The sequence below is a fragment of the Pipistrellus hanaki genome (genome assembly GCF_964339955.1).
Source record: "Pipistrellus hanaki genome assembly, chromosome: 3".
NCBI classification, from domain to species: Eukaryota; Metazoa; Chordata; class Mammalia; order Chiroptera; family Vespertilionidae; genus Pipistrellus; species Pipistrellus hanaki.
The window spans coordinates 146,410,757-146,438,024 of record NC_140505.1 but is presented as its reverse complement, the minus strand read 5'-3'; the positions used below and the strand labels follow the sequence as shown (position 1 = coordinate 146,438,024).

Below are 27,268 nucleotides of genomic sequence, written 5' to 3'. Positions count from 1 at the left end.
ACCTTACTGCCTTGTGCCAAGCACTTTTATAGGAACTGGATATAAAGCAGTGATGATCCTGAGAGAGGTGATGCACTCGTTCCCATGGAGCTTACATTCTAGTGGGGTTGGGGCAGGGGGAAGATGAGGAGAGAGACAATTACATTCACACAGATTTTACCCAAGAATAAAATAAGCCTTTTTAATGGGCTAGAGAGGGTTGGGACAACTATTTTAGGGTAGTAATGTAATTGGAGGCAGACTTTTGAAATATAATTCAAAGCCAGGAAGAATAATTTGCTCTCTTTTAGTTTTATAAAGTAGTAAAATTTTACTAACAGGAAGGTGTTCTCACCCAGAAACCAATCACTGTGATGGATACTTCTCCAACCACCTCTCCCCACCCCTGCTATTTGAATCTCTACTATCTGAATCTTTCCTACCAGAGAAGCAGGGAGAAAGGAACTATAAGAGAAGGGGAGAGGATGTGTAAAAGAGTGGCAAGGGAGAGTCACTCACTGACTACCAATGGGGTAACCTCAACATTAGGGCATTGTGTCCCACTCACACAGTTAGTGCCTAAAGTTAACTAGGCTAGCAGTACCACTCTCAATCCCTCATCACACTATGAATGTTGTTGTACAGAGTGGCTTGCTTCACTGCATGAAATAGATTACATCACTGTATGACGTAGATTACATCACTTGGACTTGAGTAAAGAACTGATTGTACCCTCTCCTGTGTTTGGGTGTGTTGATTTGAGGAAGTGGTAGGACATGTCCTCCCTCACCATCCCCAGGCTGTTATCTGGACCCTTCAGTGCGAATGGTGGGTTGAGAACAGGGCTGCTTTTGAATCAAATAACCATTAGGGAGACTTTGTCTTTTAGCCATTCTATTCACTGCAAGGTAAAGATATTTTTAATTTTTAAGAAAATTGTATATTGTAATATTATCCATTCTAAACACATCTCCCCACTCCCATGAAGAATGTTAAATAAATTAGTTTGTCAGTAATTTTTTTTTGTTAATCAATCACGCGATATTTTTTTGCCAGTGATTTCCCCCCCAAAAGCACTGCTTTTATTTATATAGAGCCCGCTCAGTGCAGGAGGAGGGGGAGAGGTTCCTTTTTCAATCCAGGGGCCTCCATAAGGTTCATCTGTTGTTACCAAACACACAGGTAAGTGGCGTAATGGATTTGGTAAACTGACCACAATGTTTAGTCTCTCTCTGCTAGAGCAACAAGATAAGTGTCACTCTCTGCTTCTGTAAGAATCCCGAATTTAGGATTTTCAACTGTAACTACTCCAACTTCTATTTCTGAAGGTTTGAAATAAATGGATAGAACAGTAGATAGGCAGGTAATCGCAGTTTCCACTGTCTGTTCAAATGTCCAATCAAATTTCTTCTTCACATTTTTTTCAAGAAAGCTGGTTGACTCAGTTTGTTCAACACCTGCCGCAGAGGCTTTAAACCCACAGTGGTAACTTGCAGGATCACACTTGTAACCTGAGGGCCTTGTTCTTCATCTATAATATATCAATTAAAATCATATAACAACCAAGGGGCCTCATTTCGGCATTCTGTGTGTAGACCTGAGAAATATCAGCAATTCTTTCACACAGCATGTCCACAGGAATCTCATAGTCATACTTGTATTTCCAATTAGCTGCCTCATAGTGTGCCCTCTGTTCCTGGGATCTGCTGTCAGCTGTCATTCTTGTCATCACACGGCCAATGTTTTTGGTTATCTTGAATAAGTGAGTGACTGTGCTGGAACCCAGTAATTTGTTTGGTACTTTCTTCTATGTGACAATTACTGCACAGTCTTTCCATCTGACAGCTACTGATGTAAGGCCACCCTGGTTAATAGCCTTAAAAGCATATTCTGTTTGGTAAAGTTGGCCCTTGGGTTAAAAAATGGTAATGTGGCTGTCAAAACCAGCTCTGGAACCATGGGACATGTTGATGCAGCCACTACTTCAAGAACGGTCTCTTGCCATTGATTTTTTAGAGAGAATGAAAGGGAGGGAGAGAGACAGAAAGAAACATCAATGTGAGAGAGACACACATCAGTTGATTGGCTCCTACATGTGCGTCCACCAGGACCAGGGATTGAGCCTGCAACCAAGGTATGTGCTCTTGACAGGAATCAAACCCACAATCTTTCAGTCCATAGGTTGACGCTCTAACCACTCAGTAAAACTTTCCAGAGCTATGTAAGTAATTTTGACCATACCTACTTCGACTCATGCCAGGGTGTTTCTCTAAATTGAAGGTGAACAAGGACCAATTAGTTTATGACATGTGTTGAAATTATAGAATCCTACAAAATAAAACCTTCAGTGGTTAGAACATATTGTTCTAAAGCTTATGAAGTTTTCAAATACTGATGGGAAGAAAACAATTTAAATGATTGGATTTGCTATTATTAGTTTTAAACCTTAGGTAAAATATCATTTCAAAACCACAGCCTTTGAGTGTTACTAGATAACGTGGGCAGAAGTGGCGAGCAACATGCCAGTGTACCTGCCATAGCTCGAGACCTCATTGTGGGAGAGAAAGTTTGGGTTTGGAAATTATTTTGGACAATTTGTTTTTCTGCCATTTGTCATTGTCACCTCATTTAATCCACAAACTATGTTATTCAAACAAAAATCTTTCAGGGAAGAATGAATCCATAAAACACATGCACTATATAGGATTTTAAAATCATAAAAAGTACACATTACAGGAAAGTCGAAGAAAATTTGGGCTTTGTATCATGGAGCTGCTGTCTTCCTTTATCCCATTGTTTGTGACCTTGACTGTTTTAGTCATGACGTAAACCAATGGAATAAAGTCACTGACATGTTTATTATTCTCTAGTCACACTGGTAGTTATTAATACTATAGAGGTGGCAAGGACACTTTCAACATACAGTGCCTCCTGTCAAGAGAAAATGAAGACCTTCCTGTAAAGTCCCCAGAATGCTGGCAGTAGGTTTTGTCCTAAGTCTGTCTTCTGGCACAGACTCTTAATGTGGGGATCTGAACTATTCACCCTAAATTTAATGTAAGGAAGGGAAAGATAACAGTGTTGGAATTCCTGGTGTTGGTGCAGAGAATACTACCCTCCTTACTACTGCTATTACTATTATTGCTACTACTACCAGTAATAATGATATGATCCATAGCCATTACCTGCTGCTTACTACGTTCTCAGGACCATTCTAAGTGCCTTCTGCATGTTAACCAATCTAATCCTCACCACAGCAATAGATACCATTGCTGTCCTCCCTTTACAGATGGGGAAACTGAGGCCCAGGGAAGTCATCACACATCTGTGAAATGGAGGAGCTTGGATAGGAGTAGGTGCTGAAGGGTGATTTAGATGGATAGTAAAAGCAAAGGAGATAGGACTTTTCTCTAAGGTGGAAAAAGTCACTTGGGAGAAAGTTGCTCCATCTTTGGAGCTCTCACTAACTCTGAGGGGAGAGAGCCATGTCCACCACCCAGGCCCAGCTTTTTGCACTTCCCAGGTTCTGCCCCACCACCTGAAAAAGGCCAAGGGCTGGGATAGAGGCTGTGTGGGGTCACTGCTGAGATTCTGCTGATCTGCAGCCAGGCATCCCAGCATCATGGAAGGTTTGAGCTGATTGGATAGCTGCGGATACATGAAACTCTCCCCCTTCACAGAGAGGGCCCTTAAGTACCACACAGACTTAATAGTGGGTCATGGGGACACCTTTTCTTTGGTCTTAGGAAAGCAGACATTTTGGGGGCCTGGGACGTGGGGCAGTTAACTGAGCAGGAATCTGGAACCCAATTTAATTATTTATTTCTTTACCTCCTCTCCCTTACACGCAGGAATGACTAGGATAAAGGTTAGGATAAAAGGGAGGAGATCTTACCAAATTTTATGGAAACATGTGAACAGGAAAGAGACCTTCAGGTGGGATTTATTTATAGCTCTGTGGGATGTATGGATTTGTGTTTATGGGTATGAGCATTCAGGAACTGTAAAGTTTAAATTCCTTTAATGTTCGTAGTAGGTGACCTGAAAGTATTCATTATTTTGGTTTTCATATTGATGCTTATTAGGGAAAGTCAGAAAATTCAGAAAATCTCATTTCCTCACAGAAATTCCTGTTGGCCCCTCTTCATGAGTGCCTCTAGTGTGGGCATTCTGAGGTGCTCTGCGTTTCAGACATGGGATCATCATGTCCCTGTGATGTGGGCTGGGGTTCCACTCAGGCATGTTGGAGAGAAGGCACCTTCCACTGCGGCTGTGTTTTATTTCAGCCCTCTTACTCTGTGCCCAGAGAACCATTCTCTTTCCACCTCCTAATCATGCTTCTGGGTACTGTACGGTGAGGGTGACATTTTTCTCTTGACACGCACCATTATAGTACAGAACCATCCTTGTCACTTTTTATCACTTTTAATAACGATGAAATCTCTTACACAATGTCTAGAGCTTCATAAACATATGTTGATGGCACTATATTATCAGCCTTCCAACAGCCAGGGTCACAGACAATGTGCCAGAAGACGGAAGACAGTGAACATAATATTATAAATAGATATGGAGCTTGAGAATGACGCTCTTTGGTGTGGGACATTAGTTGGCAAGGAGAAGTGATGAAATGCAATAATCATGTTATTTTACTTAGGGAAGTCTCCAGATGTATGCCAAATGCTTGCTATGTTTAATCTGATTGGCATCTTAGCATGGCAGAGGTTTAAACATTTGTCTTTGTTGTTTCATGACAATGGAAAATGAATTGAAAGATAAGAATAGAGCAAAAGTGCAAGTTGGATAGTGAAAAGTAAGCATATGATACATAATTTTAATTTAGGAAATCTAAGTGAAACATGTAAGAACAATATGCCTTATTTATATTTTATCATTCTAAAGTTTTAAGCATAAGCATTGAGGACCATTCAGGTATTAAGTTGAAATTCTAGTACTAATCCATTTTTTTTTTTTTTTGCCTCTTGATCTTTCATTCATCCTATATTTTAACAATGAAATACCTAAAACGTATATTGGCTTTGTTACTTGGTGCTCAAAAATGTCCCCAAGTCATTGGTTTAGACTTGCCAGTACATGGGCTGATGATTTATGCGTAATAGATCTCAGAACTCCCACCATCTGGGGAGACAGGAAAGCACCAAAAACAATATTACCATCAACACCAACAGCACTTGAAATAATGACAATAGCATTAATTGGTATCTATGTACATTAATATTAACCCTTTCAGTATCCTGTTTAGACTGGTATTATGATAACAGTATAAGGGGTCAAAAGTTCAGGCAGTGAGGTTAGAACTTGGGTAAGTTAATTAACTTCTCTCAAAATTACAATTTCTTCATCTGAAGAGGAGGAAGTAGTATTATTACTTACAATATGATTACCTTAATTCCCCCCCCCCCCCGACAATTAAATGAATAATGCAGGTAAAGTACTTAGCACAGTGCCTATTTTATGATTGCTAGTTTATTCTCATCATTGTCCCCATTTTTCAGATGAAGAAGTGTGGGCTCAGAGATTCAGCAAGCTGGGAAATGGAAGGCAGGAATAAAAAAAGGAAGCACCTGACTTCCAAACCCTTACTGGTCATCGACAGCCCACACTATGTTGATTAGGGAATGTTGTTTTGTGGGAAAGGAGGGCACGGGAGTAAGGTTCAGGCTTTGGCTCAGAATGTAACTCTAACTTTGGGAAGAGGTGATAAGGGAACGTAAGGAAAAGCAGTTATTTATAACTGGAGCCTCAGATGCTGCCTCTAATTGATACTTTTTAAAAAAATATATATTTTATTGATTTTGTACAGGGAGGAAGGGAGAGAGATAGAGAGTTAGAAACATCGATGAGAGAGAATCATCGACCAGCTGCCTCTTGCACACCCCCTACTGGGGATGTGCCCGCAACCAAGGTACATGCCCTTGACTGGAATCGAACCCGGGACCTTTCAGTCCCCAAGCCGATACTCTATCCACTGAGCCAAACCGGTTTTGGCTAATTGACACTCTTGTTCCTGCTGCATTCTGCCTTCTCCCAATGGTGTTGCCCTTTCCATTGGCATGATTGCTCAACCTTAGAAAAATATTTAATTAGGTTATTCATCTAGGTCCACTGTCTCTGAACTCGCTTAATTCCCCGGACAACTAAAAGAGGGGAAGGGGGTAACCTACCAGTCAGATATTACACCTACCCCACCCCGTTATGTTATTTAGACCAGGATGCTTGGCTTGTCTGCACAACCCTTGTCAATTTATGCAGCTTCACTTATAGCGTTGCGCAGGAAAGGAAAAATAAGGGCTATTCTTGAATGAGTCATCACATCACAGGTTATTAGTAAGTGGTTGCTCTGATTTCCTGTCTTTTCATTTCCTTTTCTGCTAAAGAATAGCATTTGGACTGTGCAACTCCTCACCCCTTACAAAAATCTGGGGGGAGAGATGCTGTTTGAAGTTAAAGATTCCTTTGTGTGATATCTGATAAAACTTGATTTTGCACTCTTGTTTTTTTAGAAAAAAAAATTCTGTAGTATAATCTGACAAGGATTGGTAACATCACCATTCATTAGTATTTAGTCACTTTTCCCTCTGTGTTTTCACTCGAGGATTCTCCTTGGCATTAGGTTTAGTTGTTTGCACATTTCTCATTCTATTCAAGGCTTCCTTTTCTTTGCTTGCACCACACCTGGTACAGAGCACTACTCAGTACGCATCAGAGAAGGCGGAGCAAGTGAATCACTGTGTACTAATTCGGTCGAAATCTTGCTAGTCATTAACTTGACAAATGAGTGAAAAGGAGAGGGAGCTCATAGATAGGAGTCATAAATAATTTTAGCAAGTTGGGTGCCTTTGGAAGTCACTAATTAACACCAGCAAAGGGTGAGGGGGAAAGGCAAGGGAAGAGAGATGCAGAAGAAATGACTTGAAGATAAAAAAGAGGTTACAGTTCTACATCACCCATTATTTCTTGCTGTTCCCAAGTGTGTGCTCTCCCCTTATCCCAGCTACAAACATTTTTTTTAAAAAGTATATATTTTTATTGAGTTCAGAGAGAAAGGGAGAGGGAGAGAGAGAGAGAAACATCAATGATGAGAGAGAATCATAGATTGGCTGCCTTAACCACTGAGCTGTGCCAGACGGACCCAGCTACAAACATCCTTACTTATTATTATTTTTTTAAGCTTAAAAGAGAGAATGGATTTCATTGGACGCTCAAATCAGAAAGAGGTAGGGGCTGAAACTATTTAGGCAGTGAAAAGTGTCACCATTTTTCTTCATTTAGCCAGATCAAGAGTTCTGGCATAGCAGATGAGTAGAAATGGTACTTCTGAACATCTGATCTCCTGGGCTCAGGAAACTAACAGTGATGATTGGGAGAGGAAGTGCAGGAGGTACAATTAACTGTGTAATTAGGGGCAATTGTGCAATTGGTCATGCATCGATTTGGGAGAATTAAACATATGTAGTACAGTATTAGGCTGGGGAAGACCTATTATAAATGAGGGTCTCCAAGTGATTTCAAGCTCTTGCTTGTGCACTGCTTTGAAAAAAAAAATGACTTTCCATGTTCTGTTTTCTTTTTTAATGTATTTTTATTGATTTCAGAGAGGAAGAGAGATCAATGTTACATCAATGATGAGAGAGAACGATTGATCAGCTATCTCCTGCATGCCCCCATTGGGGATTGAGCCTGAAACCTGGGCATGTGTCCTTGATTGGAATGGAACCCAGGACCCTTCAGTCCTCAGGCCGACACTCTATCCACCGAGCCAAACCAGCTAGGGCCATTTTCTGTTTTCTTAAACCTTTTATTTTCTTCTTTTATTCTCCTCTGATGTCTTTCTGGACTGATAGAAAGAAAGAAGGAAAAAGGGAAATAAGGGACTACTTGGTTGTAAAAAGATTAAGCAGTTTCCTAGTGGGAGCTCTAGGTACTTTTACTCCTAAACCAAAAAGTCCTCAGGACTGCCTTTGCCATTTATGACATATTCAGCATACTTTTATGTAAACTTACGGTGGTTTTTACCAATCATCATGACAGGCTGCATTGGGTTTCCTAAACCTTACTGTAAATAAAATAACAATATCAAAGAGTTCTGCAGAATTTGGTTCAGGGCCATATGTTTTTTTGTTTTGTTTTTTTTCCCCTAGAGATATCTCTGAAGAGAAGAGGAACAGGAAAAGAGAGAAGGAAAAATAGTGGGTAATGAGTCAAGTTAAGAGGAAATATATTTAAAGAAATGAAACCCTGGTTGCAATGGATAGATTTTATTTTTGTTTTAACGAAGAGTTCAGGAGCTTCTTCTTATTCTCAAAGATGAATGCAATTCAGTTGGCTTGTTCTGCAGACACATGATGATAGCTTGACTCCACTGCCAGCATTTCAGTGTTGACTCCATTCCTGGTCTGTGGGGACGATGAGCAAACAACATTCCCCTCCTGCTCCATCTGTGACACTTTCTGTCATTTAGTTTCCAATTTGAAATAGTTTTATTTACTCTAAAGTAGGATGAGGCTATGTTGTTAGTGACAGGCTCTGTGCTCCATCATCACAAAAAATGCTGTCAGCATAGTATTAGAGAGTAAAAGCTAACAGGTGGAAGTCAGGTAAAGCAGCATGCACAGATGGCAGTGCAAAACCCTATCTTTATTCTACTTCAGGCATGCTTTGATTTTCCATACCCTTGCTAATGAGGCTATCCATCCATACTCATGGGAGAGGCAACCCTAGAATTAAATTAATTTAAAAATGTATTCTTATTGATTTCAGAGAGAAAGAGAGAGAGGGAGAGAGAGAGAGAAACATCAATGATGTGAGAGAATTATTGATTGGCTGCCTCCTGCACGCCTCACACTGGGGATTGAGCCTGCAACCTGGGCATGTGCCCTGAACATGAATTGAACTGCAATCTCCTATTTCATAGGTTGTTGCTCAACCACTGAGCCATGCCAACTGGGCTGCAATTTCATTTTAGTGATCTGGTCTCAGCATTTTTTTTCATCCTCCCAAGAAATCTGCTATCCATTTTGCTAAAGAGTAACACAACAGGTACTAGAAGGCTCAATTAAGTTCATTTTATTGCCTCTCCTTATAGTGTTTTTACAATTGAATTATAAAGATGATAAAAACATAATTCCTGACCTCACCAAGTTTATAAATTAGCCAAGAGAGACAAAAGTATAGGAAGCATGGGCGCAGGTCGAGACACTAACCTATCTAACAAAAGAGCAATATGCAAATTGACAGTACCTACAAAACACTTACAAGCAACGCCCACTAGCCAATCATGAGTTAGTATGCAAATTATCTCCAACCAAGGTGGCTGTGACCATGGAGAGAGCAGGAGAAGGCTGGGTTTCCCCAGCAATGGAGGAAGCCAAGCTTTCCGCAAACCCTGGCCAGCCTAGGCCTCCATTCAGTGCTACAAAGTTTCAATTGTAGAAGATAAATAAATCCCAACAAAAATGGTGGTAGCCATGGAGCTGGAGAGAGCAGGAGGCTAGGGTTGCCCCTGGCAATGGAGGAAGCCAAGCTTCTGCAGCTCTGGCTTGCCTTGGCCTCTGCTTAATACTACAAAGTTTCAATTATAGAAGATAAATAAATCCCAACAGAAATGGCTGTGGCCACTGAGTGAGCAGGAGGCTTGGCTCCACTCCAGGCTACAAAGTTTCAATTGTAGAAGGTAAATAAATCCCAGGTACCAGGGACTCCATTTGGGTCACCGGGGGGCTCGGCTGGCCTGCAAAACCCCATAAGCCCCTCACACAGGCCGTCCTATGCCCCAAGGGAACCCCTACTCTGATCTGGGACACCCTTCAGGGCAAACCAGCTGGCCCCCACCCATGCACCAGGCCTCTATCCTATCTAATAAAAGAGTAATATGCAGATTGATCATCACTCCAACACACAAGTTGGCTGCCCCGATGTGGTCAAAGATCCTGCCACCATGTGGACACAAGATGATCACCACAAGATGGCCAGCAGAGGAGGGCAGTTGGACGGACCAAGCCTGCAAGGGAGGGCAGTTGGGGGTGATCAAGCCTGTGGGAGAGGGAAATTAGGGATGACCAGGCCAGCAGATATGGGAAGTTGGGGGTGACTGGGCCTGCAGGGAAGGGCAGTTAATGAGGATGGAAGCCTGCAGGGGAGAGCAGTTGGTGGGGGGACCAGGCCTGCATTGGAGGGCAGTTAGGGGTGACCAGGCCTGCAGAGGAGGGCAGTTAGGGGCAAACGGACTGGCAGGGGAGCAGTTAGGCATCAATCAGACTGGCATGGGAGTGATTAGGGGGTGATTGGGCTGTGAGGCAGAAGCAGTTAGGGGCAATCAGGAAGGCAGGCAGGCAAGCAGTGGGGAGCCAGCAGTCCTGGATTGTGAGAGGGATGTCCAACTGCCCATTTAGGCCCAATCCTACTGGAATCAAGCCTAAACAGGCAGTCAGATATCCCTCGAGGGGTCCCAGATTGGAGAGGATGCAGGCTGGGCTGAGTGACACCCCTGCCCCCCTCCCCCCATGCACGAATTTCATGCACTGGGCCTCTAGTGTTTCATAATATTTTTAGAAGAAACAAATCAAGTGCTAGATTTCTTGAATAGTACTAACAAGCCATCTTGGCAAGAAAGATGGAGATGGAAAACCAAATGGATAAGTAGTGGGGAGGGGAAAATTTGATGATGGTGTTGTGTTAGAAAGTGAAGGGAATTTTTTCCTTTCAATGTTTTTATATTGCAAATTTTCAGGCTTATGGAAAAGTTAGAAACAGTGCACTGAATACCTGTATGCTGTTTACATAGCTTTATCAATAGTTAACATTTTGTCACATTCATTTATACTTATCTCTGTGTGTACTTTTGTGAACTCTAAAAGTAAGTGGCAGACCACCTGGCTTGGTTGGTTGGAGTGTTGTCTCGTACACCAAAAGGTTGTGGGTTTGATTCCCAGTCACGGAACATACCTAGGTTGTGGGTCCCAGTTGGGACAAATATTCAAGGCAACTGATCTCCTCCTCCCCTCCCCTCCCCTCCCCTCCCCTCCCCTCCCCTCCCCTCCCCTCCCCTCCCCTCCCCTCCCCTCCCCCTCACTTGTCTCTCTAAAATCAATAAAAACATATACTTGGATGAGGATTTTTTTTAAAAAAGTGGCAGCAGACCTCATGACATTTTACCCCTCGGTTGTTTAATGGACATAGTCATACCTTTAAACAATAATTTCATAACATTATCTAATATTGAATACATATCAAATTTTCCTAATTGTTCCAAATATATATCTTTTATAGATTTTTTTTCTCCCCAATTCATGATTTGATCAAGGATTACACATTGCATTTAGCTATTGTATCTCTGTGTCTCTTTTGATTTATATTTTTGTTTTGCTTTGTTTCATGACACTGAATCTTTGAAGGGTTTAGGCTGGTTATATTGACATATATCTCATGTTGAATTTATCTTATAATATCTTCTGAATAGATTTGGGTTAAACATCTTGAGAAAAAAATCCAGCAGATATATATTGTTGTAGTATACTATTAATAACTTTAAATCTAGGGTTCATGGACTTCATGGGTTTATATGTATATCTATCTGTGTTCTACTGGAGTTATATTTTAGTTTTTATAACATTTTCAAAGATTCTATGAGTCCCCAAAAGTTAAGAATTGGGCTAGAGGAATAAGTCATTATTAGCTTAAGGTTAATAGGTTTCAATCTATACTTAAATCTTCTTAATCCATTATGTGCATTTTTAATTTTAGTTGTTATTTTAATTTTTAATCCTCACCTGAAGACATGTTTACTGGTTCTAGAGAGAGGAAGGAGATATATCTAGAGAGAGAGAAGGAGAGAGAGAAACATGGATGTGACAGAGAAAGATAGATTGGTTGCTTCCATATGCACCGAGACTGAGGATCACATTTACAACCTAGGTATGTGCCTGACTGGGAATCAAACCTATTTTGTATAGGACAATGCTCCAATCGAGCCACCTGTCAGGGCTGTTGTGTGCATTAATTTTTTTTTTTTTTTTGGTAATTTTAAAAAATCTGAAAGAGGAAAACATTGATTTATTGTTCCACTTATTGGTTCATTGGTTGACTCTTTTTTTGTTTGTTAATCTTCACCCAAGGATATTTTTCCATTGATTTTTAGAGAGTGGAAGGTAGGGGAGAGACAGAGAGAGAGAAACATGGATGTGAGAGAGACACATTGAATGGTTGTCTCCTGCACATGCCCAGACCAGGGCTGGGGATTGAGCCTGCAACTGAGGAATGGCCATTTGACTGGAATCAAACCTGGAACCCTTTGGTTAACAAGTCCACACTCTACCCATGGAGCCGAACTGGCCAGGGCGGTTGATTATTTTTAAAATAATTGAATTTATTGGGATTATATTGGTTAATATATAGGTCTGAAGGATACAATTATGTAATGCATCATACATACACTGCACTGGGTATTCACCACCCCAAGTCATGTCTCTTTCCATCACCATTTATCTCCCCTCTCACCTTTCCTACCACTCCTCATCCCCCTTCAGGTACAGTCATTGACTGTTTCTTGTATGTGCCCTGACCAGGAATGGAACTCACAACCTTGTGTATTCAGATAATACTCCAACCAACTGATCAAAGCTGTTGTGTGCATTTTAAAACACAATATTTTTACTTGGAGGTTTTGAAAATGTAATGCTATACATGATAGAACGTTTAAATAATACAAAAATATTACAGAGTGAAGTGTCCTTCTGACTGCAGTTGTCCAGGTGATCCCTGTCCTCGGCAGAAGTAACCTGCATTCTCAGTTTCTTGACTATAGTCATCCCCCCTTAGCCACAGTTTTGCTTTCTGCAGTTTCAGCCAAGGTCTGAAAATATTAAATGGACCATTCCGAAATAATTCACAAGTTTTTAAGTTGCTCGCCATTCCGACTAGCGTGATGAAATGTCTCGAATCCCATTCTGTCCCTCCCCGGACGTGAATCATCCTTTTCCCGGCATATCCACCCTGTGTGTGCCACCTTCTCGTTAGTCACTTAGTGGCCGTTTGGGTTATCAGATCAACTGTCTAGGTGTCTCAGTGCTGTGTTCATGTAACCCTTATTTTACTTACTAATGGCCCCGAAGCGCAAAAGTAATGATGCTGACAATTTGGACATGCCAAAGAGAAGCCATAAACTTTATCATAAGTATACATATGTAGGAAAAACAATGTATATAATGTTTGGTACTATCTGATCCACAGGGGATCTTGGAATGTATGCCCCTGAGGACAAGCAGCATAAGAAGGGACTATTGTATCCCTCCAGATAGTCTATGTTCAGGTAAGTATATTGGATAGTGTACTTTTATTTAATTATTTTGCACAAGTGGAGAATTTTACAGAGGAGGCATGTCATGTGAATTTGGTTTATGAAATCAACTGTAAATACTTGAAGTGAAAGAAAAATCAACTGTTTATACTTGGCAATATAAAAAATATTAAAAACAAAAACACACAAAGAAACCAAAGCAGGAGAGAATAAATGCTGGTGACTCCATATTCCTTTCCCAACTAGTGCAGTGCAGTGAGCATGAGGACACACCAGCCCTATTCCTTCAGCTGGGCTCACTCTGAGCATGTGCACGGCCCTGAGCTGGAGACGAGGCTAGCTTTGTATTTTACTGTTGTAAGAACACTTAACATGAGAGAGCAGGCTGACAGCGGTTGGGGGCAGAGAGGGTACTAGGTGGGGATGTGGTGGAGAGAGAGAGCAAAAACAAAAGAGAAAAAAACTCCTGGACATGGACAGCAGTGTGGAAATAGCCAGGGATGGGGTGGGGGTGGGTGAGTGGGAGGAGGGGAAAGAGGGTATATGGAAAATCCATGATAATGGACAGAGACTTGACTTGATGGATGAACACTCAATACAGTGTACAGATGATGTGTTGTAGCATTGTGCACCTGAAACCTATAAAAAATTTTTAACCAGTGTCATCCCAGTAAATTCAATAAAAAAGGGGGAAAAAAGACTATATATCATTCAACATTGCCCCTAAATGGAAGCCAGCTTCATCTGATGGGCAACTGAAGAAACAGAAAGCCTTTAGTGCCAGGGGCAATGCTAGCTCTGTGCAGCCCTAACAGGAAAAGGGTTTGTGAGCCTCCAAACTGGCATTGCTCCCAGGGACCTTCTAGGGACAATTGAACTGCGTGCAGTTCCAGCCTTATACACCCACTAGAGAACCCCATAAGGTGGGCTCCCTGCTCCTTGTTCAGCTGTGTGTTTTTAAAAAAGTTAACCGGATATCTTGGTTCCATATCAGCCCACAGAGAACTACTTTATTCTTTTAAATAGCTACGTAATAGTTCATTATATAAATGTACCAGAATTTGTTCAAAATTAGACCTCTATTAATGGATATTTAGTTGTTTTTAGACATTTGCTACTATTATAATGCTATAAGGAATGATATTTTTTTTTGTAATAATATATTTTGGGGATTTTTATATTATCAAGAGACCATAGGAGAACAATTAGAACACTTTTGCTATATTTATTTGAAAATATGGGCTTTGTTTTGTTTTCTGGTTACTTTTGTATTAAAACCATTTTGCTCATAATAATTCCTATGGTTTTAGTGTTTCCAAATTGAGTTAAGAATATCAGTTAACGCTGAAACCGGTTTGGCTCAGTGGTAGAGCGTCGGTCTGCGGACTGAAAGGTCCCGGGTTCGATTCCGGTCAAGGGCATGTACCTTGGTTGCGGGCACATCCCTGGTGGGGGGGTGTGCAAGAGGCAGCTGGTCGATGTTTCTCTCTCATGGACGTTTCTAGCTCTCTATCTCTCTCTTCCTCTCTGTAAAATATCAATAAAATATTAAAAAAAGAAAAAGAATATCAGTTACCCTTTAAAAATTCCAATTAGCATTGTTTTAAAATCAATTTAATGGCATTAAGATCCCAGAAGACAGCTTATCAAATACCTCTCGTAGTTAGTGTTTATTCAACAAATATTTCTTGAGCAACTCAGTGTACCAGGGATAGTATTAAGGGTTTTAGTATATTTCATACTCCTGGTATCAATGAACATTTGCTAAAATTTAAGACTAAGAACTACTTATTAGATTATTGCTCATGTATGCCAGTAAACTTATAACAAGACATTTATATACCAGTGAGGTGGAAGAGAGAAGAAAGGTAATAATACATTTGGATTAAAAATTGTATTTTAATATATTTTCTAGGATGTAGTTCTCCTCTCCTTCCTTTCCCCTTCTTTTCTTCCTTCCTTCTTTACTTCCTTCCTCTCTCTCCCTTTTAAAAAATTTGTTAAATGACTATATTAAATGTTATAGCTTAATGTTAAAGGGTTTTGGAAGCCTGGACTATCCTAGATTCTACAAAATATACAACATTATAAGATATTTTCTATTACAGATGTATTAACTAATAATTCATAATTAAGATTATAAACCTAATGCACATAAATGTATTCCAGGTAGCATATAAATGCAATTGCTAAGCTCTTAATTTTATAGAACAGAAAATTATAATCTTTATCTAATTAACATCTATATATTAAAATTACTTTAGTTTTCAATTTTTGAATGGATTATACATGCATATGATATAAAATTTAAAAATAAGACAAAAGACAATGAGTTTTATTCCACAGAACTAACCAGTATAGCAAGTTTCTTCTGAAATGTTCATTGCAGACATAAGCAATTATATAGATTTACATTTCCTCCTTTTTTTCCTTCCTTCTCTCCCTCCAGTTTTAGTAATTGGTATGATCAGTCCTTCCTTACTATTCTTTTTACTTTTCCCAAGATGCTTTTTTTTTCTGGCTCTTGCTGCTTATTTATTTTTATACATGAACTTTAAAATCAAATAGTCTAGTTTGGGGAAAAAAAAGTCTAATAGCTTTGGGACTGGGTTGTCCAATATTTATAAATAATTTTTGAAAGAAGTGACATCATAAGATGCTGAGTTTGTCTTTTTAATTTAATTTTTCAATTGCAGTTTACATTCAGTATTATATTGTATTTAGTTTCAGGTGTACAGCATAGTGGTTAGACAATCATATACTTTACAAATTGTTTTTTTCTGATGTTTCAAGTACCACCTTCCACCATATATGGTTATTACAATATTATTGACTACATTTTCTGTGCTGTACTTTACATTCCTGTGACTATTTTGTAGCTACCAATATGTACTTCTTAATCCCTTCTCCTTTTCAATCCAGCTTTACAACCCCCCTCCGCTCTGGCAACCATCAGTTTGTTCTCTGTATCTATGAGTCTGTTTCTATTTTATTTGTTTAGTTTATTCTTTAGATTCTACATATAAGTGAAATGTTATTTGTTTTCTCTGTCTGATTTATTTCACTTAGCATAATACCTTCCAGCTCCATCTATGCTATCACAAATGGTAAAATTTCATTCTTTTTTATGGCTGAGTAAATATTCCATGTATATATATACCACAGCTTTTTAATCTACCTGTCTATTGATGCACACTTGGCTACTTTCATATCTTGCTATTGTAAATAATGCTGCAGTGAAGCCGAGACTGGTTTGGCTCAATGGATAGAGCGTTGGCTTGGGGACTAAAGGGTCCCGGGTTCGATTCCGGTCAAGGGCATGTACGTTGGTTGCGGGCATATCCCCAGTAGGGGGTGTGCAAGAGGCAGCTGATCGATGACTCTCTCTCATCGATGTTTCTAACTCTCTATCTCTCTCCCTTCCTCTCTGTACAAAATCAATAAAATATATATATATATATATATAAAAAAAAATGCTGCAGTGAATTTAGGGAGGTATATATTCTCTTAAATTAGTGTTTTGGGTTTCTTCAGATATATACCCAAAAGTGGAATTGCTGGGTCATAAGGCAGTTCCATTTTTAATTTTTTGAGGACTTTCCATATTGTTTTCCATAGTGGTTGCACCAATCTGCATTCTCACCAACAGTGTACAAGATTTCCCATTTTTCACATCAGCACTTGTTTGTTGATTTATTGATGACAGTTATTCTGACAGGTTTGATGTGATATCTTATTGTGGTTTTGAATTGCATTTCTCTGGTGATTAGTGACATTGAGCATTAAGATGCAAGTCTTTTAAACTAGAAATATGAAATACCTTTCCATTTTTTCCATCTTAAAAAAGGAACTTCAATTTATCTTGAGAAATTTTTCTTTTTTTGTGTGTCTGTGTTTTTGGTAGAATGAGTCCATCTGTTATACTTTCTGGTCATGTTTGTATGTATGAAGACTACTGGTTTTTCTATATTATAATTATTATTTTACCATACTGGGTTCTTTCATGTTTGTAATACGTAGTTTTTCAACTGGTTCTCTTGAGTTTCACAGCTAAGCAATTATTTTATTTGCATGTACCTCCAGAATATAAAATGATGGTGATATTAAGTTGTATGGCTAGGTTAACTTATTTATGTGTACATTTTCGAACAAAGCCTCTCTGGCTAGCAGTTTAACTGAAAAGCAATATAAGATATTAAATACCTATGTACACAAACAAAACAACCAACTAACAAAAAGTGTTCTCATATGTAATTGCTTATAAATAAGACTTATCTCAATTTAGTGAAAACAAAACAAAAATGAAATATTGGGATTCTGAGGTTAGGAGTTATAAAACTATCATAACCTTCACTTTCAGTTTTTTTGAGTGTTCCTTAAAACTCCTTGCTTTCACCTATTAATCTTGTAATAAATCCATGTAACAAATTTGAGCTGATAAAATAGTCTAAAAAAGTATTTTCTTTATTATCTATTTTTATGTTGTATACCCGCATAAGATTTTATTTGAAAACTGAGTTTAGGTGATAAGAAAAATTGGAAATACTGGATTTACTCCTTTTGGCTCTCACTTTCCTGGCATAGAGCTTGTCATTGTAGATTTAATGTCAGTAGGTCAATGGCCAACAGTCCCTGTCTTTGTGCTGGAAATATCTGCAGAAAGGGAATCTTAGACTTCTATAAGTGAAATTATTAACAATACTAATTGCTTGCTTATCTTCAACATATGGATTATTTAGATAAGGCTGTGTGGGAGCCTGAACTCTGAGCCTTTTCTTACATTATAATATAAAGGAAATGATTCATTGACCCTCAGAACCTTGCCTGGAAAACACAGCTCAGTATTGCGTAATCAAGCATTTGAAAACTAAGTGTCCGAAGAACCAGTTTGGAAATCAGTTCCCATCACTTTTTCTTATTACTGTGACTCTTTGTTTGTGTTAATAATAGTAATTGCCAGTGTGTTTTGTTTAGCAGTTTTTTTTTTAAAGTCTATTTGCCATAACCTTGTGAGGCATCCTCACTCATTTTACCAAAGAGGAAGTGAGACTCCCAGAGGTTCAGGGACTTGCCTAAGGTTGCAGAGGCAGAAAATAGTAGAAACAGGAATGACTAAATCTAGGTCTGCCTAGGAAGTGGATGTGAATTATATAACTTCATCTTTTAGAAACTTAATTTTCTGATCTATAGTATGAGCAAATAGTTATTTGCAGTATTGTCATAAAAATAAAATGAGATAGTATAAAATAATGTAAGTATTTAACATATGCATGAAGGTCATACATATTTACTTCATTTAATTTTTTAGTTCTTTATTCTCAGTGCCATGTTTATAGTTCTACAGTTATAGCCTTAATTAATACTTTAAAACCTCCACTGCCTAATTCCTTATAAACAATAATAGTAAATTAGGGTATTACTACTATATTAAATCCTCCCTATAATACTCTTCCTGGGATTAACTTATACCAAATTTCTTTAGTATTTTAGTTACTAACTTCTTCCCCCCACTTTTGGGCAAAGAGTCAAGAATATTTTGAGGGGAATAAGATGAACTTAGAATTTATTGAATCACACCATTAAATAGTCAAAGTGAAGTTATAATATATTTATAGGGTGACATATCTGAAGGGTTAATAATCAGCGGGTGTAAGCAAAATCATAAAAATCCATGTATCTGCCAGCACATTTATGTGAGAGATTACGCTACTAGTCAGGAATTTCCTGCCTGATGTCATGTTTTTTTCTATGGAAGTTTTCAATAGCTTGTAATGGACTGTCGTGCTTCCTCTTCAGGCTTGGCTGTTATCAGTTCCACTCAGATATTACTTCCTATTCAGCTTGTAGTGTAATGAATGAGTGCATCTGTTTTTTAAAGATTACACTGTTGATTTATATTGTAGAAGGCTCATCATTGCTGCTTCCCCACACACAGGACTGTTGTAAGGATTTACTCTTTTCAAACATACATTAATTATTTGAACCTCCAGGAAAAGGGTGCCATAAAATCAAAAGCCACATGAATTTTATAAGAAATAATTTTCTGCTAAAATAATATGCAAAGATAACAATTGAGAAAAATTTCTAGGTAGGTGAGGAAACACATTACATTGTCTCTAATGGAGTAAATAAATACAAGTAAAAGACATAGCACTGTGGAAATAATATTTTATGTGCAGCAAAAACCCGAGTTTGAGTCTGGGCTCTGCAACCTCCTGTGAACATGATGGCAAGACACTTGGGGCTGCCCAGTCTCTTTTTCTTCTACTTGAAAATGGCACCACTCCACGGCTCTTAATCTCTGCTTTTATTTTATTAGGAAAAAGGTAACTCCCCAGAAAACCCTAGTTTACAGATGTGGTATAAAACTTTACTCACACAGCCTTATTTCAATGTGATATGTAGATTTAATGTTTTTAACTTTCAATGGAAGAACATGGTTTGTGTTTTATTTTTAAAAATTAGATTTAGCCACTGATTCAATGAATTACTTAACCTCCCAATGTAAACCAATTTCAGTCGTCTTTTTGTTTTATAAATTTTACATCAACAATCTTCCAGCAAAGAGAAGAAAATTAATATTTTCTCAAAGTGACTTTTGCATCAATTGCATACAACTTATGTCAATTGAATCATATCAGATATTTTGATTCAGCTAAATTAAATTTCTGGTATGTTATATAGGCCTAAGGATTAAAAAATATTTTTATGACTTTTATCCTTGACTATAAGAATGGAATTAATTTCAAGACATTCAAGAGTGGGTAAATACATAGACTCTGATGGAAAATTACACTGTCATAATGGATAAAAAGAGAAAGTAAACTAGAGATATATATCGTTGGAAAGGAAATGGCAAAATTATCAACATTTGCAGGTAATGTGATTGTCTGGTAAAACTAGAAAATCATTGCATTACTTTTGGAAAGAAAAGAATTTAGTAAGAAGATAAATTCAAATACACAAAAGCTTTCTTATGTAGCAAAAAACATAAATATGAGGTATGCAGGGTCTTTATAGAGAAAATCCTTCAGTTGTACTGAGGGATATAAAAGGAGACTTGAAAAAAAAAAAGTAGTTCTTATTTGGAAGTATTCAATGCAATAAAATTATTAATTTTTCTTAAAATAATCTCTTTATTCAGCAGTGTTCTTATTAAAATCTTTTCTTTAATTGGTCAGATTAATTCTACATACCATAGAAAGCTGTAAAAAGAACTGTTCTGTAAAAAGAACTGGTGAATTGTTGAAAAAAGATAGTAGCTATATGTAGGATGATTTTCTCTACCAGATAGTAATTCATTCAACAAATATTTTTGAGACTCTATCTTGTGCATGGCTAGTCACAGGATATAAAAGTGAAGAGGCCAAAATCTCTGTTCTCATAGAACTAGTTTAGAGATATAGACAATATGCAAATAAATAAAATATGTAAGATGCCCGATGGTGACATGTCTTAAGGAGAAAAATAAAGCAAAGAATGAAAGGATAGTGGTGGGGGGTGCAGGGAGGGAATGGGGATAAACAGAAGTTGAAGTTGTAAATAGGGTGCTCAGGAAAGACCTCACAGGGTAGGTGGTATTTGAGTAAAAACCTGCAAGAGATGGGTCATGAGGTTATCTGGGATATTTAAAGATGTAGCAACTAAAACAGTGTGGTCTTAGCTCCAAAGAACCATAGAAAAATGGAACAAAAAACTTTCAGAGATTGCCCCAAATATATATGGAGATTTAGCACGTGATAAAGTGACCCCAAAAATAGACTGTTTATAAATAGTGCTGGAATAACTTACTAGCCATTTCTGGGTAAAAAAAAATGTTGGGATTCTTTCTTATATAGACAAAAATTACAAATGAATGAAGTATTTTAATGTTAAAAAACATATTAAAATTCTAGGTGAATATTTAAGTAAATATTTTATATTAATACTCTTTGTCCAAACCAAGCTTATTAAAACATGATTAACAAAGATAGAAAACACAATTGAATTGGTCCATAAATTTGACCATAAAAAATTTTATATTGCAAAAACTAACAAAACAATTACCTCCCACAAGAGTTAATTAAAAATAACCCCACAACAACACACAAAACAAAACAGCACACATCACAGAAACTCTGTATATCCTTATTCTAATTTTTACTGTTTCTGAAGTTAGTGTATACATTTAATGTGGTAATGTCTTTTCCCCTTTATCTGTAAGAGCCATTAAATTGATAGTACATAGTGTACTATCTAATAAACTGCCTGTAAGAAGCCAGAAATAAACTTATATAAAGAATTTTAGATAGCAAAAAACAAACAAACAAAACCCGAAATTCTTTTACATGCTCCAATAGCAAAAGTAAAAAGAGTAAGCATGCAGTTCACAGAAAGAGAGAAATACAAATAGCCAACAAAATGAGAAGATATTTAACTTCTTGAGTAATCAAAGAAAGGTAAGCTGAAACAACATTGAGATGCAATTTCTTACCTATTGGGTTGATGTGGTTGAGGAGGACAGGCAAAGGGGGACTATAGCATTCTCATTTACTTACTGATGGGAGTGTAAATTTGTAAAGCCTTTCATCAAAACCAAACATGTTCATGACTTTAAAATAGTTCATGACTATCCCCCCCACCCCCAGATATAATTGGGACTAGTAATTAAACATTATATATGAGCATGCTTATCTCAGTATTGTTTGAAATAGTAAAAATTGCAAATGATACTTTAAAATTTTTTCAATTACAGTTTACATTCAATATTACTTTGCATTTAGTTTCTGGTGTGCAGCATAGTATAGATAATAAGTATACTTTACAGAGTGCCCCCCCTCCCCCAATATTTCCAGTCACCTACCTGGTACTGTACATAGTAATTGCAATATTTTTGACTGTATTGCCTATGCTGTACTTTACACCCATATGACTGTTTTGTGACTACCAATTTGTACTTCTTAATCCCATCATCTTTTCAGCCAGGCTTCCATCCCCTCCCCTCTGGCAACCTTTGGTCTGTGGAAATGATCTTGATGCCCATTACCAGGGGAATTATTAAATAAACCACAGTGTACACAGAGTATGGAATACTATGCAATTGTCCTTTATTTACATGGAAAGGTATTTACAAAAATAATTAAAAAGAGTGATTTTGGAAGACAGTGTGATGATTTCTTACAAAGCCAAATATAGTCTCATCATATGATCAAGCTGATGCTCTTCTAGGTATTTACCCAAAGTAGTTGAAAACTTATGTCCACACAGAAATCTGCACATTAGTATTTATAGCACCTTTATTCATAATTGCTGCAAATTGGGTGCAACCAATCCTTTAGTAGGTGAATGGAAAAGTAAAATTATTAACCCAGACCATGGAATACTATGCAGAAATAAAAAGAAATGAGCTATTACATCAGGAAAAGACAGAAAAGACGTATTGTTAAGTGGGAGATATTCTGAAAGGTTACATGCTGTATGATTCCAACTACAATACATTCTAGAAAAGGCAAAACCATAGAGACAGTAAAAAAATCAGTGGTTTCTGGTGTTGGGGGAAGTGAGAGTGGAACACAGGGTTCTTTTAGGTCAATGAAACTGTTCGGTATGGTGCTTTAATAGTGGGTACATGACATTATGTGTTTGGTAAAAGTCACAGAAGAGTGAATACTAATGTGAACTTTAGTTAATAATAGTATATCAGTATTGGTTCATCAATTGTAACAAACGTACCATACCAATGCAAGATCTTAACTATAGGAGGAATAGGTGGTGGGAGGAATTAGTGTATATGAACTCTGTACTTTCTGTTCACTGTTTCTGTAAACCTAAAACTGCTTTAGAAATGAAGTCTATTACAGTAGTTTAAAAATACAGATTACAAAGCTTATGTATGTATAATTATCTTTTTGGTGTGTGTGTGTGTGTGTGTGTGTGTGTGTGTGTGTGTGTGTGCGCAAGAATGTGTGTGTAGGGGGATATGTGTAGAAATATTTTCAGATGGATTATATCAAAATGTTAAGAGTGGAATCTTCTAGTGGAGGGATTATAACTTATTTTTGCTTTTTAATTGGTACCTTTCTCTACTATCTGTTTTGTTGTTACTTTTATAATTGAAAAAAAAATATTTTTGTTACCAAAAAGACAACAGCAACAAAAAGAAAACCAACAATGAAAAGTAAATAAAGATAAAAAAGTTAATAATTTCACCACCTAGAGATAATTACTATTATGTTTTGGTATACATCCTTTCAGGCTAGTTATAATAAAATATGTGATTCGCACATACACATATACACATATTACATGTAATTTTACAACATAATTATACTTTATACTAGAGGCCCAGTGCACAAAATTTGTGCACGGGGGCATGTCACTCAGCCCAGCCTTCACCCTCTCCAATCTGGGACCCCTTGAAGGATGTCCGACCACCCATTTAGGCCCAATCCCATTGGGTGGTCAGACATCCCTCTCACAATCCAGGACTACTGGCTCCCCACTGCTTGCCTGCCTCTGTCTGATTGCCCCTAACCACTTCTGCCTGCCAGCCTGATCACCCCCTAACCACGCTGTGCCAGCCTGATTGCCCCCTAACTGCCTTCCCTGCCAGTCTGGTTGCTCCTAACTATCCTCCCTGCAGGCCTGGTCACCTCCATCTGCCCTCCCCTGATGGCCAAGTTACCCCTAAATGCCCTCTCCTGCTGGCCTGGTCACTCCTAACTGCCCTCCCCTGCACGCCTGCCCTCTCTCCCACTGTCCTCCCCTACAGGCCTGGTCCCCGCACAACTTCCTTCCTCCGCTTGCCTGGTCTCTCCCAACTTCCCTCTGCTGGTCAGGTCACCCCTAACTGCACTCCCTGCTGGCCTGATTGCCCACAACTGCTCTCCCCTGCAGGCCTGGTCACCCCAACTGCCCTCCCCTGCATGCCTGGTCCCCCCCCCCCCAACTGTCCTCCTCTGCCGGCCTGGTCACCACAACTGCCCTCCCCTACCGGCCATCTTGTGGAGGCCATCTTGTGTCCACATGGGGGCAGCCATCTTGTATCTTGGTGTGACGGTCAATTTGCATATTACTCTTTTATTAGATAGGATATAATTTTCTTCCCCTTGTATTAAGCTTACTTTACTACTATTAACATTTACTATGTTCATATTAGAATGTCATATTTGGTCATAGCTGCTCTTTTAAAAAGGTTTTTTAATTTTTAGTTTTAGAGAGAGTAGGGAGAGAGTGAGGGAGAGAAACATCCAAGTGAGAGCAAAACATTAATTGTCTGCCTCCTGCTCACCCCCTACCAGGAATGGAGCCCACATCCCGGCCATGTGCCCTAATTGGGAATCAAACGCCTAACCAGCTGAGCCACACTAGGCAAGGCTGGTCATAGTTTTTATACTCCTCAATATACAAGTCAAACTGATTTAAGGTCAGATTAAATGTTGACATCCAGAACAAAATATTAGGGTAATAAAACAAACAAACAAAAAAACAAAACAAACAAATAAAAAAAACTCCCAAACATTTACCATGTTCAAATCCTTTGAAAGCATATTTAAAAATATGTGTATGGTATGCCATCCTAGGATATACTATCACTAAATATTTAGGTTTTTCCCCCCAAATATCTAAAGTTATTAACAGCATTATGCTGAAAACTGTAAGTAAAAGTTTGTATTATGTCCTTATTATTTCAGGACCAAGGATATTTCTACGGTGATTCACAGGGAACACTTCACTCTGTGCAAACAAGGTAAATAAGTCCTTAAGATGAGAAAGGATTTTAAGAAACTATTTAATCTCATTTCTGTTTGCATAGAAGCATTGCAACCAACCAGTTTAGAGTCAAGTGTTCCGTCTAACCTTAAAACTTTTCAAATGTATATGATATAATAAGCATGCTCATTAGAAGTGGCTATTCAATTTACAAATCAAGATATCAACATTTTTTTAGAATGACTGCACTTAACTTTTTTTTTTTTTGGGGGGGGGTGGCGGGGGTAGAGGTAGGAGGAAGAGAGGAGCCAAAGATACTTGAAAATTATGGCTCCTTCACTCAGAAAATTGTCCACGTGCAGATACACCAAGTTTTGCATATCATTTTGGACATGCTGATACTCCATTGGTGAATCTTAGATTAAGGCTCTACTGTAGCATTTGAACATGACCCAGGACTTTGGTTCATTCAGGTACTTCAAACAAAACTATTTCCTATTTACATATGGTTTTACAGAATCCTTTCCTATACAAGGTTTCATTCAAGTACCCGAGCCTACTAAAATAAATAAGGGATGTAATGTTCTTAGTGGCTGAGAATGATAAGAGGTGAGAAAGAGGTTAAAGATATGTTCAAGGCCTTTCTGTCACAGTCAATTTGACACTTTCAATTTTAAATCTGATTCTCTTTCTCTTCCATTTTGAAGGATCACTCTACTCTGCAGGCTTTGGACTCAATAGAGTTTAATTAAATAGTACTTAGCTAGGCCTTTGTGGTCTCAGAGTTTTGTATTACTGTAGCACAATATTTTAGTTTATTTAGAGTAGATACTCAATTGATGTAGGTTGATAAAATGTAAACTTCATTTAGCAGCAAATTCTGGTTGTTAAATACTATCATTACTTATCTACATAACTCTATGCAAAGTCAAGATCTTAGTATTTTCTTAGCAAATATTATTTATGAAGAACATTGAAGGCAACTGAAGAATGTCACAGAGAACAGTTCCTTTGGGTTTAGTCTAGGAGGTGTATGTTGTAAATAAGGTGCCTCTATCAGAATTGGCATTTTTCAGTGAAATATATTTTTTTTACTGAATTTACACTACTTTTTTCTTCTTCAGTGAAACAATAAAGGATTCTTTTAATACATTTGACCTGTTTGACTTACTGATATCAGAGAGGGCACCCCTGATGTATGTTTATTCATATTTTTTCAAAGTACATAACGTTCTCTGTTCATGAAGATATTGTTCCACAGAAACACAAGGAATGAGGTTATTTTTAAAAAATCCTCACCCAAGGATATGTTTTTATTGCTTTTGGAGAGAGAGAGAGAGAGAGAGAGAGAGAGAGAGAGAGAGAGAGACATTGATGTGAGAAAAACATCCATTGGTTGCTTCCAGTATGTGCCCCTAGTAGGGAATGAACCCATGACCTACCTATGTGCCCTGACCAGGAATCAAACCTGCAACCTTTTGGTATATGAAACGATGCTCCAACCAACTGAGCCACCTGGCTGAGGGTAGGTTATTTCTTATTTAATATTTTACTAATTATGGATTGAGAATTAACCCGTTCTACACCTAAAGATTGATTTTGAGGAGGGGATAAGGGGGATAGAGTATGAATGGGTAGGGGTAGAGGAGGGAGTGTTGGGCTATTTGGAATTAGGGCTTTAGAGCCCTTGGGAGACTGTGAAGACTACTCCTGGGGCTTCCTATGCTTTTCATACTCAGTGCTGAGCGCTCTACACAGTTTCTCATTGTTCTCCTTAACAAGCCTGTGAGGGGGAAACTGGCTCAGAGAGGTTTAAGTCTGTGACACAAGTTCTCAAAGCCAGTGAATGGCAGAGGAGATTTGAACTCAGGAATGTTTGGACCCCATGCCTGTGTGCTTTAACGATGATGCATATGCACATCTAAGCAATGCCGATGTTACAATAATTTTTCCCAATTTGTTTTTGGTTAACTGCCCAGAATTTTTTTTTTTTTTTTTTTTTTTTTTAACATAAGTGACACATGCTCCGGTCTATTTTTATTCAAAGATAAGAGCACATAGAATGATGTAGGTCCTTTTATGGCTTGTTGAAGTTTATCTGTATTTAGTCATTGTTGTGCATCAGAATGACTTTATTAGTTGAAAATAGCTCTTTAATTCCTGTACAGGATCATAAAAATGTACTCTGTAAGTTTCTCATTTTTTCTTCTCCTATAGTGTGGTAATCTGCATTTGTCTCCATTCCTGTGCTTTTGGCAGTAGCCAGAGGCTTCAGGTATTAAA

The 27,268-nt window shown here is 38.1% G+C and overlaps 1 protein-coding gene and 1 long non-coding RNA gene across 2 annotated transcripts in view; one reads left to right on the top strand and one right to left on the bottom strand.

Annotated features, from left to right (window-relative positions):
• The window catches only part of LOC311618919, a 422,988-nt gene that overhangs the window by 96,747 nt on the left and 298,973 nt on the right, over positions 1 to 27,268 (top strand). The window lies entirely within an intron of this gene.
• On the bottom strand, positions 1,092 to 2,006 carry LOC311620308 (proteasome subunit alpha type-6-like). Its single transcript, XM_084879616.1, is given in 3 exon segments — positions 1,092 to 1,490; positions 1,493 to 1,517; positions 1,520 to 2,006. Coding segments are annotated over 3 exon segments (504 nt in total). The 5' UTR covers positions 1,709 to 2,006; the 3' UTR covers positions 1,092 to 1,200.